The 14,173-nt window shown below is 33.5% G+C and overlaps 1 protein-coding gene across 1 annotated transcript; it reads left to right on the plus strand.

The window, feature by feature from the left end:
• Nucleotides 1-8,071: 8,071 nt before the first annotated feature.
• Nucleotides 8,072-10,910, plus strand: LOC147407363 (uncharacterized). Its single transcript, XM_086435895.1, has 6 exons — nucleotides 8,072-9,226; nucleotides 9,329-9,463; nucleotides 9,578-9,646; nucleotides 9,993-10,208; nucleotides 10,300-10,405; nucleotides 10,662-10,910. Exons 1-6 carry the CDS (start codon nucleotides 8,471-8,473, stop codon nucleotides 10,697-10,699), a joined length of 1,320 nt encoding a protein of 439 aa, XP_086292021.1. The 5' UTR covers nucleotides 8,072-8,470; the 3' UTR covers nucleotides 10,700-10,910.
• Nucleotides 10,911-14,173: the final 3,263 nt, after the last annotated feature.

Raw genomic sequence — 14,173 nt, forward strand, 5'->3', positions numbered from 1 at the left:
TTATTTTTCTTCATTGAATTTCATTTTTAAATTTGAGAGTTATGTGAAAACTCTATAACCAAATCATTTTAAAGACCTTGCATCATTCAAAAGAAATTATTATTTGTATTTGAGTTTTTAGATGAAACTTATATGGCTGTGCTGTAGAGTTGGATTTCTGATGTGACAGTCCATTTTGAGCAAAACGCCCTTAGCAAGGCCGAAAGTCTTACTATGTTTAACATGAGGAAAGGGTTTCACTTTCTAAATTACCCTCTATTTTTAGCTTTGGAGGGCAATTTGGTCATTTAATGATATCCAGAGTGATACGTTGCTGTCAAATGTTTTTATCCTGATTGCTTCGCATCATCAAAGATGCCACAAACCGCCATTCGTACTTCTGACGAACTGGGCCCACATTTACCTTCCCACTGATGGTGGGTCCCACTCATTGACTAGACATAAACCGGAAAGTTTCTAGAGAGCAGACCTCCCTTTGAGGAAGTCGATGTCCTGACTTAGTTTTATGTGAATTATCAGCTGCCGCACGATCCTTCAAACAACTCTCAATCTGAACCGTTAAATTGGTCTTCATCTTGATCAATTGCAATTTACAATGATTAATGATTTATTGATCCATATCCCAAAATGCCACGTCACTCATTGTTTTTCCGCCCATTTTCATTTTTCTTTTCCCTCACTCGTGGGGTCCATAAAGAACATTTAAAAAAAAAAATGACCAAAATTAGTGGCCAAGATTCACCAATCAGCTTACTTTTTGGGGATGGATCAATGATCTTGCTGATCGCTCATGACATCGATTTCAGACAACTACAGATGGCTAACGTTATCCAATCCATGCCTACTAAAAATTAAATAAAGTTATCCAACTCCACGTGTCTTGTCACGAGGTCTTCTCTATTGGGTCCACAGGCCCATTCCCACTCTTTGTAGATCACACATCCTGATTGGTTATTTAATTAATCTATCATGAGCTTTATGAAAGATAAATTATGGGCTCCAACCTTATAATACTAAATGCTGGAGTCCAATAGTTTACTAATCATGCAAAAAAATGAAAAATCACTAAAGAAGATAAAAGGGCAATTCTATGAGATAATGGGAATTCACATAGAATTGGATACAATCAAGCCCATTAATCCGCAATCGTTGGTTGATATGTCCTTCCTCTTTTTACTGTGTTTGTACTTTACCACCAAACCAAGTTCAAATTTGAATAAATAAGATAATAAACCTTGAAATGAACAAGAATAATAAGAAGATAGGCATATAGGGAGTGGCAAGACAATCCTCCTAAGGAAAGGTAGGTCAAGTGTTCGAAACCCCATGAAGCAATGAATTCTTTGGGACCACCCTCCAAAGTCTGGTTGACCCTCAACTCAACTAGTGCACGTAGGACTTTTCGAATGGGCAGTGTGTGTGTTACCATGAGGTTAGTCTCAGAAAAAGGATTGCGATATTCATAATAAGAATTTAAAAAAAAAAAAGGGGGTAAATAAGGAGAGCAAGAATTTGGAATATTCCCTAATAGGGCACACATATCTTATTTGAAATCAAAAAAGTAAAATAGAAAGACAATAAAATTTGATGAGTATTATCAAGAAAAGGGAAGATGCTAATAAAGTTGAAAGGATATTCTTAAAAAGGAAAAGCAATAAAATTACAAGTATATTTGAAAAGAAGAAAAGAGAAAAAACAATGAAGTTGTCCTTAAAAATACATTATTTCTTAAGAAACTAATATTAGGCAAAGGGAAAAGGGGGCAACTAACCTTTTTTTTATTATGGGTCTTGTTAGTGTGTGCCTTAAGGGCACGCGTTAAAGTCTAATAAAAACACTTTGAAAATTGAATTTTGTACTGAAAATACCTTTAGAAATTATTATTATTTTATTTTTTTTATCAAAATACCGTTGGATGCTTATTCCCAAAGTAAATTTATTGCACTTTAACTTGTGTCCTTAGGGCATACGTTAACAAAACCCTTTTATTATATATAGATACTAGTACAGGCATTACAAAAATCAAGATTTATTTATTATTATTATTTTATAGTTAATTTTAAAATTGTAATAAATTTATATTATATTTTATCATTTAATACATTATAAGTTTTTTTTTTTAATTTAAAATATTAATTAAGGTAATTTTGTAAATCATATAATAAAAAGAAATTTTTTTGTAATTTTAAAAAACTAAAAAGTAGCCAACATAATTTCAAAGGACCTCGGGAATGGTTGTAAATTGTTTTGACAAAAATACCTCAATAATAATAATAATAATAATAAAAGATGTAATATAGGATTTTTTGGAAAAAATAAATATAGTCTTCAACACTCATTCGTCCTTATCTCATATCTCATAGAGAAGGGTTCTGGGTTGTAATTATGAATAACTTTTATTTTGAAAAAATACGCTTACTAATAGTAAAGATTTGATGTAATATAGGGTTTTTTTTTTTTCCATTAAAAGGATAAAAATGGTTTCAACAAAAACATCCATTCCTCTTTATCTCATAGGTAGGACTCTTGGATTACATTTTGAGTAATTTTCTTTTTGACAAAATATACCTTTGATGTGCTTGTGTGTGCATTTTAATTGTTTGCATCCAATTTATTTAATTTTTTTTTTTTTCGATTTGAATAATGTTGAAGTGACCTAAAGATGGTACCTCACATAGCGCATCAAGGGTAGAAATCATAAATGTTTTTCATCAAGATACGAGTCAAAAATATCTATTGTTTTTACACACTTTCACCCCAGGATATGTGATATGAGGTACAATCTTGAGGTCACTCTGGAACGACTCTTTCAATTTACATGATTAAGGTTAGAGTTGTCTTTTGTATAAATAGGTTGAGGTAGTTGGCTTTTAAGGTGGAACAAAATGAGAGAACAATGTATGGCTTTTAAAGAGTTGTTCGTGTGAGAATCATTTTTGCATGATTTTTAACCTAATTTTATGTTTGGTTCATTTGGTGGAGTTCAAAAAATTTGAAGTATTTTTCTTTGAATAGATGTATTTCTAATTGTATTATTTATGTTAAAATATGTTTAATTTTTATATATACGCATGACATAATGGTAGTTTCAAAGTCCAATATCAGTTTGATTTTGAAATTTATCACTTTTTTATGTTCTTCAAAAAGATTTAGGATTTTGAAGTTCGAAACAAATAACAATTTATTCTATGATTCTTGAGGTTAAAAATTGGGTAACACATTTTGAGTCCACTCACTGATTCAAACTCGATTAACCATGATCGTTTAGAGGGAGCCCACTTCACTATCTTAAAAGACATTAATTACATTGTGAGGGGTGAGGGGTGAGGGGTGGGAAAACGAGGAATCCATTACATGGGATCTGCTGCTATCCCCATATCTCATATCTATCATTATTTCTATTTATCCAAGAAAGATAAGATGAGAATATACATAAATTTAATAAAAATAATTGACTCACAAGTCCGAGCTTTTCATGTCAACCTTCCTCCACCCATTTTAGAAAATAAAAAATAAAAAATAATCTATTTATTTATTTTTAAATGATCATGAAGAAAGAGAAAGACCAAATTTGATCTTATTAGATATTAAATCTAAAACGAGTGTAGAATGTAAGATATAAAGTGATTAGGATAATGACATACATTAGAACAACTTTAACGGGATAACTATCTCCATACCCATTTATGGGCATAGGCTTTTGGATAATCACCTTGAATATTTATAAGGTATGCACTTCAAGTGTGCTATCCAAAAGGGTAATTTATAAATATTTTAATATATTTTTAATTCAATCCTTAGTACTGAAACATCATTAATAGAGGTTTGAACTTCGATTTGCTCTCGAATGGAGGTTTGAAAGTTAGTTTTTAGAATTTTTAAAGAGCAAGAAAAGACCAATGATTTGACAACCACCTCTATAACCAATGTTTATTGAACTATTATCCTAAACAACGGTCTGGAATTTTTCCTTCCTAAAAATGGAGATGTCATGTGGAGTTACTCATTTTGAGTCGTGAAAATCCCATGATAAATAATGAATAGTGGGTGGGTCGTATGTTGAAGACCCCTATTTTTTATTTTACGACCCAAAATGATAATTGAGGTGGAATGGGTCGTGGGATAGGTGGTGCGTTGAAATTGCTCTTACAAGATTATCAATGTATTCTATTACAGTGGAATGTTGTTGTGTAATATATCTTAGAGTATCATATTCAAATTAGGATAACTAAAGTATCAATTAGAGATTAATTTAAAAAAATTACTTAAATTAATTAAATTATTTTATTTCGATAAATTTAATTATCTATATACAAACTTAGTCGGAGTTGATATTTGTTACTTCAAATATTTTATAAAAAGTTATTCTCCTCATATTGTGTCAAAGCTCTTCTTCAGTGGTGGAGTCGATTGCTAGTTTGCTATCACTGAGACTAAAAAAAAAAAAATACCATCTCCTCTTTTATATTTTTCACTTTATTTCTTTTATTTTTCTTTTATTTAAATTACACTTTCCATCAATCTTAATTGGCTTTAAATAGAAAATGGCAAGATTCAAAATATAGAAACAAATCCTAATTGACCTCTATATTATATGATTAGAAAATCATAATTGGCTTTTAATTGTTATTCTAGTTTGACCGTAAATCAATTCTAGTTGCCAACCAGCCTGATAATTTTGTCTGACATTTATTTTGCTCTTTTTCAAAAGCACCCTTATAACATTTATTTATTTGTTTAATTATGATTTTGTAGGCATTTTTTTTAACCAAAAATACCTATGTAACATAGGCCTCTCTATAATTTTATAATTTCACTTGAATGACAGTTTTGTGTACAAATAATGAGCAAATGCTCAATTGCCCAACAATTCCTTTTACACAAATGCCCATCACGTTTTTAGAATATTACTTACACTTTTATTGATCAAACGAGCATTGAAAATGATAGAAACAATATGAAATAGAAAGATAGGGTAGGGTCTCATGCATGCAACTGGAGAGTAAATTAATTAAGAAAGATGGAGGGATGATAGGGCCCAAGAGAGGACAATGGATGTTTGCTTTCATCCTCTCTGGATTTGTTCCCACCAATCCAAATTATATGTCTGTACCCTCTCAATCGCTTCTGAGCTTCCACAAGTAGTCAACAATTAACTATTTTCTCAATGATTGTTAGTCCATACGGGAAAATATCACCAAATCTATTTAAATTGTAAGATGAAAAATATAAGGAATTCCCCCTCCTCCCCTCCTGAATCTACCTAAATAAGTGTTTATGGATCCCATGAGAAAAGATTCATTAGCTCATGGAGTCTTTTGTGAAGATGGAAAAGAAGCATGATACCGGTAAGTTACCAAATTGAGGCAAGAAGGGGTGGGAAGCGGATCCTCAATGGCACAAGTTTCCTATATAACACTCTCTCCACAGATGAGAGACACGTAGTATGCAAAAATAACATCACAACCCTTTTGTGATCATGACTTAAATCTAATTAAAACAAAATAAAAAAACAAATTTTTTTTTTTTTGTGTGTCAGATCCACATCTTTAAAAATGAATAGCTATTGAACTCTCAATTTTTGAAGGGTGAAAATTTTACTGTATTGATTATGTGACACTCTTTCAATAGTCCAAACATTATTACTAGGAGCTATAGGACACTTGTGCTACAAAGGATCCGCTTGAGAGAGATGGGGGGGGGGGTAAAAATAGTAAGTATTAGGGATTTTTGCCTGGGCAAAGATTCCCTTAGGTAATTGACTTTGGCACTAGGGGTTCTTTGAACGTACTGCATTGATGTTGTAGGGGGGGGGGGGGTTAAAATAGTAAGTATTAGGGATTTTTGCCTGGGCCAAGATTCCCTTAGTGTAATTGACTTTGGCACTAGGGGTTCTTTGGAACGTACTGCATTGATGTTGTAGGGGGGGGGGGATGGAGAAAAAATAGTAAGTATTAGGGATTTTTGCCTGGGCCAAGATTCCCGTAGTGTAATTGACTTTGGCACTAGGGGTTCTTTGGAACGTACTGCATTGATGTTGTAGGGGAAAAAATAGTAAGTATTAGGGATTTTTGCCTGGGTTAAGATTCCCGTAGTGTAATTGACTTTGGCACTAGGGGCTCTTTGGTACGTACTGCATTGATGTTGTAGGGGAAAATAGAAAGCAAGTGCGGAGCGGAATGATCCAGTCGTCCAAAGGGTGATCTCAAGATGCATGTGATTTAGTAGTGAAAAATACTACTACATTATCCCAAATATTTTGATGGCTAAATCATATTACCCAACATTCCACTAAAAGTTTGGCCATTTTAAAAGTGTCCTTATGAGAGATGTAGATTGCACTCCCTTGGTCAATCTCACTATTCGTATTATAGTCATGCTGGAGTAACATTGAAATTGACATTGTTTGGGGCATTGGTGTTCATAGAACCATAGATGCTTCTCATCACTCGTATTTTGATGAAAATCATTTATGATTCAATAAACACATCCATGTCAACAATGTTTAAAACAATATCAATTTCAATGTTATTTCATCATTTTCCTTCTTATTACTAGAAAGTAGCATTGTTGAAGGTTTGGATGTTATTTACAACATATGGCACCACATTATAGATATAAAAAATGTAATCCCCACACACCATGATGGTTACTACAACCATTTTTGAACTTAAGTAAATAATTAAGATAAATAAAAAGGTGGTGGTGGGAAAGAATATACAAGGGGATGCCCTAGTTTTTACAAGCTTCACTAGAACTTTTTGTATACATGCACGTTGAACTAAATCTACTAATCATTGTATAGTTGAACAAGATTGAGTCTATGTTAGTTGAGATCTTTAAAGATATATAATTGCAAGGTAATATTCTCTCTTAAAGTGAGGAGATGTTGTTGGTCGTATTCTAATATCTTCGTTGAGTGTCTCAACTAGGGGTGTCAATCTCAACACGACTTGAAAATGACATAAAGTTAGAGGGTTTAGGTCAAGCCTAATTTGGTTTGGGTTCTGGGTGTCAATCCGTCTAATCCGTTTAGACATGTTTAGTTATTCTGTCATTAACATATAATTTTAAATATATTAATAATTACTTAAAAAATTTAAATTATTCATTTTTTTCTAGAATTTTTTAAAAATTTTTATAATTTTTTTATTATCAAATTCTATAAAATATAAATGATAGTTTAAGATATTTTTAAATTAATAAATTATTAAACTTTAGTTTGGAAAGAAAATATTTTTCCTAATAAATTATTTATTTATTTATATTTTTTTTACTCCACTTATTTTTTATTAATTTTAAAAATATATAGTATTTGATTCTTAATATTGGTAAAATGACCCTTAATAAGATATAAAATCTTATCAAGTAAGACTAGTATGTTTAATGTAATAATGAAATACACTTTTGTTTAAATGATAATAATAATAATATTAAAAAACTTTTTCTTTATGTTCCCTAACCACATCATCTTGAGAATTTTTACTCATAAAATTTCTTGTGAGAGTAGTTGTAGGCTCTCTTATAACACATGTCATGTCAAGCCTAACGAGAGTAATTTCATAAAATGGGGAAGGCAGTGCATGTTGGGTCATGTTCGGATTTGATACTTAAGAGGAATTGGAACTGGAATCATTAACAAGACCCCGACTATATTTAGGCTGAAAGTTCCGTTGTTACCCGCAATATCTTCGGCCCAGTATGTAAGCATTTCGGTGGCCGTTGCAACTATCTTCACTCTCACTCTCACTCTCACTCTGTGTGCTGTGCTGTCCTGTCCCGTCCCTAAACACCCAACACTAATACGAACCATTACTGTGTCATAATCTTACTCCACGTCATCAGTCAATAAAGCACTAAAGTCTGCCACGTGGAAGAACCCCCCATGTGAAGGAGGACGTAAACCGAGGGCCAAGAAGGAATGATTCAGGGGGTTGGCTAATTGGCTATATAGATTTAGAGAGAGAGGGAGAGAGATTTGGCTCTCAGTTCCTTTGGTTTCTCCATCTACGGAACATGCCCACGTGGCGGTCATGTCAGTAGGACCCACATCTTACTGGGGGAGGGGAGGGGAGGGGGGGATACCTTGGTCCTTTAATGGCTGGCTCTCTGCCCTAGTTGTTGTCTATCCTATCATCTATTTCGGCTAATTGTGTCAGACTCTCGGTTAATTGATGTCAGACAATCCGGTGCCTTTTCGCTTTATTAGTTTACTCTTATTTATGTAACTTTTAAAACCCTTTTTAACACTTTGTTTCTCACACTGGAGTCGAGTGAATCCACGAACAAAGAGAGAAAGAATCCATACCATTGGTTCAGAGCGTACGGTAGCAAGCAACAGCAGCACCTTTCAAGGACACGCGTTTTGTGTGAAAGCTTTTTCAAAACAAACTGCGTACGATAGCAACATTACCTCCTCTTATCTCTCCCTCTCTCGCTCTATCTTCTCGTGATCTTGAATTGATTGTTGATGATGAACAGAGCTCTACCGGACATGCTACATACACCGGAAAATCTACCCGGAAATTGTACGGACATGTCAGGGCTTGAGAGGCAAGGAACTCGACTGCAATGGCAGCTTCAACAGCAGAAATCTCATCAGGAGTCTGAACAAAGCTATTTTAACGAAACCCATTTCGATTTCTTGCCTCTATCTTCAACCACCCAACACTTTCAGGGTGGTCTCATCAATGATGACTCAATTATTATTAGAGATCTTGCTATCCCTTCGATGGAGAATCCGGATTTGGAAAATGGGTACCCAGATTTTGGGATAATAAACCCAATACCCAGAACAGGTTTTAGTGAGGAGAGAGCGGTATTTGTCTCTCCTGGGTCTGGGTCTGGGTCAGCCCATATGGATCACTCCATTTCAAGGACTTCCAGTAGTCCGCCAATGGTGGCTGAGGAGAAAGGCAGAGAGAAGAGGGCGTCGTCTCTTGTGAAAGAAAGGTCTAAGAAGAGAAAAACAGATAACACAAAGGCTGATGTTAATGTTGTTACAGAGGAAACAAAAGGAAAGAAAATCAAAGGAGATGCAAAAGAAGAAGAGATGGAGTCCAAGATATCTGAACAAATCAACAACAACAACAGCAACATTACAAGAGAAACCTCCCCAGATAATTCTAAAGAGAATTCGAAGGTTTCCGAGGTACAGAAGCCAGATTACATCCATGTTCGAGCGCGTCGTGGCCAGGCCACCGATAGCCACAGCTTAGCTGAAAGAGTAAGTTGTGGTTCCGTTTTATTAATTTTTTTTTTTTTTTTTTGGATTATTTCTGCTCTGTTTGTTAATTTTGGGTAAAATGGTTTTTTTTTTTTTTTGAAGGTGAGAAGGGAAAAAATAAGTGAGAGAATGAAATATTTACAAGATTTAGTTCCCGGATGCAACAAGATCATAGGTAAGGCTGGAATGCTTGACGAAATCATCAACTATGTTCAATCTCTTCAAAGACAAGTAGAGGTATAATAGATTTAAGTCAGCTTTTATTGTGTGATTTTGTTCTAGTTCTTGTGAGGCATTTTGGGTAATTTACACTTTTGTTTTTTGGGTTCATTTTGTTCCAATTTTCAACAGTTTTTGTCCATGAAACTTGCTGCTGTTAATCCCAAGTTGGAAATCAACATCAACAACTTCGCAAAAGAGGTAAGAACAGAGCTTCCCCACATAAACACTTGTTAATTATTATCTTAATTTGTTAATAGGGGCTGTTATTAGGAAGTAAAAATACTAAGATGCCAAAATGCTACGAATCCCTAGGAAAACATATGCTTATCCCCAGGAATTTTGTGTTCTTTCTCCCATCTCAGAAGTATGGTTGGATTGAGGTTCACAAAATCCTTTCCAGAAAGGCCGTAAATGACTTGGATTCAGATAATAAGAAAAGATTTGTCCGCTTCAGTATTCGGGATAATGATGAGGATGAGTGTGTCACTATTAATGGAAAGAGATATGACTTTGTTTTTTTTCTTCTGTTAATAATTGGGCACAGATATTTCCATCTTGCACCGACGATTTTCCGAAAGTCGAGATGTTAACAGAATTAGTCGATCCGGATTACCTTCGGTTCAATCCAGTGCTGCAACAAGTAATCTATTGTTGTGGGTTGGATATGGAGATATATCCACCCGAAATGTCTCTTGGAAGAACCAATACAACCGCACCTGTGCCCGTGCCTGAAATATTCACGGATTCTTCATGCTTCTCAGTAATTTCTTCTAACATTTAATGATGTTTTTTTTCTTTTTCTCTTCGATTTTTACACGTTCTTTCATATATGGATCACAATTTTATTACAGCAAACCCAAACTTCCCTTTCTACTTGGGAGACTGATTTACCAAGCTTTTACAATGTGGAGTTCCATCAAGGAAAACAATCTACTTTTCCATCTCAACCATTTAAAGGTAAAATTTCCTTCCTTTTGATAAGTTCATAAAGATTAGGGAGATAAGTAAGCAATGAGAGGGCTCAAAAGTTCGAAGATAAGAGACCATAGAAAGCCCCAATAAATGAAATGTTGTTTCTTGTTTAATTTTGACAAATGAGTTGTTAATGTGGCACCCATTGAATAGCTATTATTATTTGCATTAAATCAGTGGCGACACTATTATCTTAGACATTGGAAATGAATCTAAAGCGGTAGTCGATTGGCTTTTGCAGGGACCTTGGAAGCTGACAATCGCAAGATGGAGATGTGATTGTCGAATTTGGTAGATTTATTGGAGCAGTTTGCGTCTACCTCTAGCAATGCTGATTCATTTTATACATTATTAGTATATATTTTTGTATGTATAGTTCGGTAAGATAGTAATAATAATGCCGACAGTCGTATTAACCTTCCAACTTCTCTTCTGTCTGTCCTCTGTATAATTGTGGAGTAAATAAGATATGTATGAATTGATCTTCAAATGTTAGGACCATTTTGTCTCTCAACTGCTCCTTGGGTTTATAAGCAAAGTGTATTTTTGTTAGCCGGTAGGTGTGCATGTACTCGCTTACTACTCTTAAGGTAAGATAGCTAGACTAAGATGTCTTTCTACAACACGAGATTTTGAGACCAATGGGTGTGAATCAGTAAAGGAGTCGATGAGAAGCTTTATTTGTTGTTGGATACTTTATTTTAGTTCTTTGACGCATTGTGAGGGAAATTCGATTTCCATACAAAATTCAAGACATGGTTCATGAACTATTGATATTTCATAGAACTCTACTTTGGTCTTGTGTCGAAGGCTTACCTTCATTCCAAGGTAGTATTGTTGTGGTTTGTGGAATTTAGAAATATTGGTAATAAGGAAGTATTTTCGTAATTTCGTAATTTCACTAATACTATGTAAAATCTTAGTTAGGTTTCTTGGGTATTTATATTTCTCTATTTTTTTTGGGTGAAATGGTGTAATTTGTAACTGAGAGTTTTATTTTCATGGTGGAATCAGTGTGATCTATGGGCGTACCTCAATCTTGAGGGAACCACGTAAAACCTTTGTGTGGTTGCATCTTGTATTTGTTTTTCGATTCGTTTTCTTATTTCGATTGCATTTGTTTTCTTGATAAGTATATCACTGGCAGTCTCTTCTTGAATCCAGGATTGTTTTTAATTACAATTCAAATGATTCTAGGGATTTAACTCAAATCCTTTTCTGTGTATTTTGACAATTTTATTGACAAACTTCTCTAATCCCAACCTGTTGTGTCTTTCATGTTGGATTCCTTATTATAATTATCTTGAGATGACATGTTTGGTAATCAAGCTTTTTTTTTGGTTGAGATAACAAACCGCTTAGTTGGTTGTTCCATAGTTTCTATTCCAACATACAATACAGTAGGTTATTTTATTAAAAAAAACATAAAGAGAGGAAACGGAAACTAATTATAACGGTGGTGGTGCGTGGGACGTTACTGTTGCAAGGCCGTTATAACCGTTTCTGAGGGAGATAGGAGAGAGGACCACAGGTACGAAAAAGGTAGATAGTGATGGAGAAGGGAATGAAGAGGAGAAGAAAGGTTTTATAAATGTGGTAGGGACAGTGGGGAAAGGGAAAGTTGAAGAGAGGAGGAATATAAAGAGAAGTTTGGTGTGAATTCAATGGGCCCAAACTGTCCTTCTGTTGGATGAGGCTAAGAAGGGTCGCTTGCAACTGCTCTCTCCTAGCCCCCACACCAGAAAATGACACCCCACTAGTTGGATTACTACTTGCAACAATTATATATCTATATTTTTTTTGATTGATTAAACATTATTAAGTGATAGAAGGAACAAATTTGTGTTTTTTTTTTTTTTTTTTTTTGGAGTGAGATAGATTTGTCTAAAAAAACTGTCTTTCTCATGTCTCAAAACCTAGATTAAACATGCCACATCTCACACGTCTCTCTCTTCAACTTAAAATATGTGAACAAACCCAAATTTTGGTTTAAAGTGAAGATACCTTAAACTTGTCATGTTAGTGTAGCTTGTTGATGTTGATTAATAAAGTTGGCAATTTTATAACCTCAATCAAACCTAAGGCTGCGAAAGGAGAGGAGAAAACAAAGGTTTACAATGGATCATTACTTGTCTTAGAGGGATCTATTATGTTTGAGAATCCCTAGGAAATAACCTTCCATCTCAGCTTTTTTATTTTATAGAGAACCCTCAAATGTGTCTTCTCCTGGGCAATCTTTCCAAGATGATTTCACTCCTAATGTGTGTATTGGTCTGTATGTTAATCGAGTCGCCCAGTCCGAGCTTTTTAAAATACAAAATAAAAAAGAATGTATAAACATATTACTACACGGATTTGAAGGTTTCAACTTGCTAAGTTGGTTAAAGTCTGTGAATATTAATAATGCCAAAGAGTCAAAATCCTCCTTCATATACTAATTATTGTCTAGTAATCTCGCTTTCATAAATAAATAAATATAAAAAATAAAATATATTGAGAACTAACTCCAACACCTTATATCCATCCCAACTCCCAGTAGTATAGTATAGGCTCCATCCCAACTCCCAGTAGTATAGTATAGGCTCTGCATATTGATAATCACTCATCTCTTCAAATATGCTTTTTGCCTTAATCATGAAGAAAGGTGCCTTTCACGGAGAGCCCACCTTTGGCTACCTACTATCCTGTGGTCCCTGGATTCTTGATAGGCTCATTCAAAGCCAAGATCTTTAAGATTCCCTTTCTTAAAGATTTTGGAACTTTAAAAAAAAAAAAAAAAAAAAAAAATTTAATATTTGGATCCAATATTGTTCTCTTGTAGTGTTGTTGCTGCTGCAACACAAACTGTATTTTAAAATAGGATTTAGGTATAGTGGTTAGTGGATGCTGCAATTTCTATGTTTCTAGCCACACATAGAAAGCTATATTTTGGTTTAGGTTGTTACAAGGATTTGCCTGCCCAAACAAGCTCTAGATTGGTCACCAATTCTCATATGGGTCTTCAACTCTTGTTTAATTGGCTTTTATCTTATTCTTACTTGAACCCTTCAAATTAGAAAAAAGAAAAACGGACACCGACAGTAAGGGCTTGTTTTTGAAGCATTTTTAAAATAAAATACCAAAACTACCCTTTCAATTGCTTAATTTAATATTTAAAACTATTTTTACATACTTTATATTATGAAATTAAAACCTTACATTAGTCGACCTATACACCAAAAATCAATTGATGATGATTACGATCGTCCTCAAAATAAAATTAATAAAATTTTATTTATTTTAAATTATTCATAAATATTTTATATATTTTAAAATATTCACAAATATTTTTATTTAAAAAATTATATATATATATATATATATATATATATATATATATATATATATATATATATTAGAAAACTATTCTTAATTATTCATAAAATTAGTATATTTTTATTTGTAGTTTGACTCATGATTTTTCGGGTTGATTCAACAGAGATTAGAGTGTTGCAGTGGCTCAAATTTAGACCCTACATTGGTCTGCCTACACCAAAAATCAAATTTAAAACATAAAGGCATCTCAAATATTTACAATTGCAATTTGTGGAAAGGGTAGTTCTGACATTTTTCTTAAAAATTGCTTCAAAAAGTCATTTTTAGACTAATGTTTTATAAAATGAGTCTTAGATATCCCATATTCCTTAAGAAGGGGTTTTTTGGGACATATTTAAAAAAAACAAGCCCTTGTAGTCATTGTCCAAAAAAAAAAAA

This window comes from Akebia trifoliata, chromosome 3 (genome assembly GCF_017979445.1).
Source record: "Akebia trifoliata isolate Shusen 1 chromosome 3, ASM1797944v1, whole genome shotgun sequence".
NCBI lineage: Eukaryota > Viridiplantae > Streptophyta > Magnoliopsida > Ranunculales > Lardizabalaceae > Akebia > Akebia trifoliata.

Coding starts and splice junctions, on each gene's coding strand:
- LOC147407363 (XM_086435895.1), top strand. CDS start 8,471: ATGATGAACAGAGCTCTACCGGACATGCTACATACACCGGAAAATCTA. Junction 9,227..9,328: donor GCCACAGCTTAGCTGAAAGA/GTAAGTTGTGGT, acceptor TTTTTTTTGAAG/GTGAGAAGGGAAAAAATAAG. Junction 9,647..9,992: donor TCAACAACTTCGCAAAAGAG/GTAAGAACAGAG, acceptor AATTGGGCACAG/ATATTTCCATCTTGCACCGA.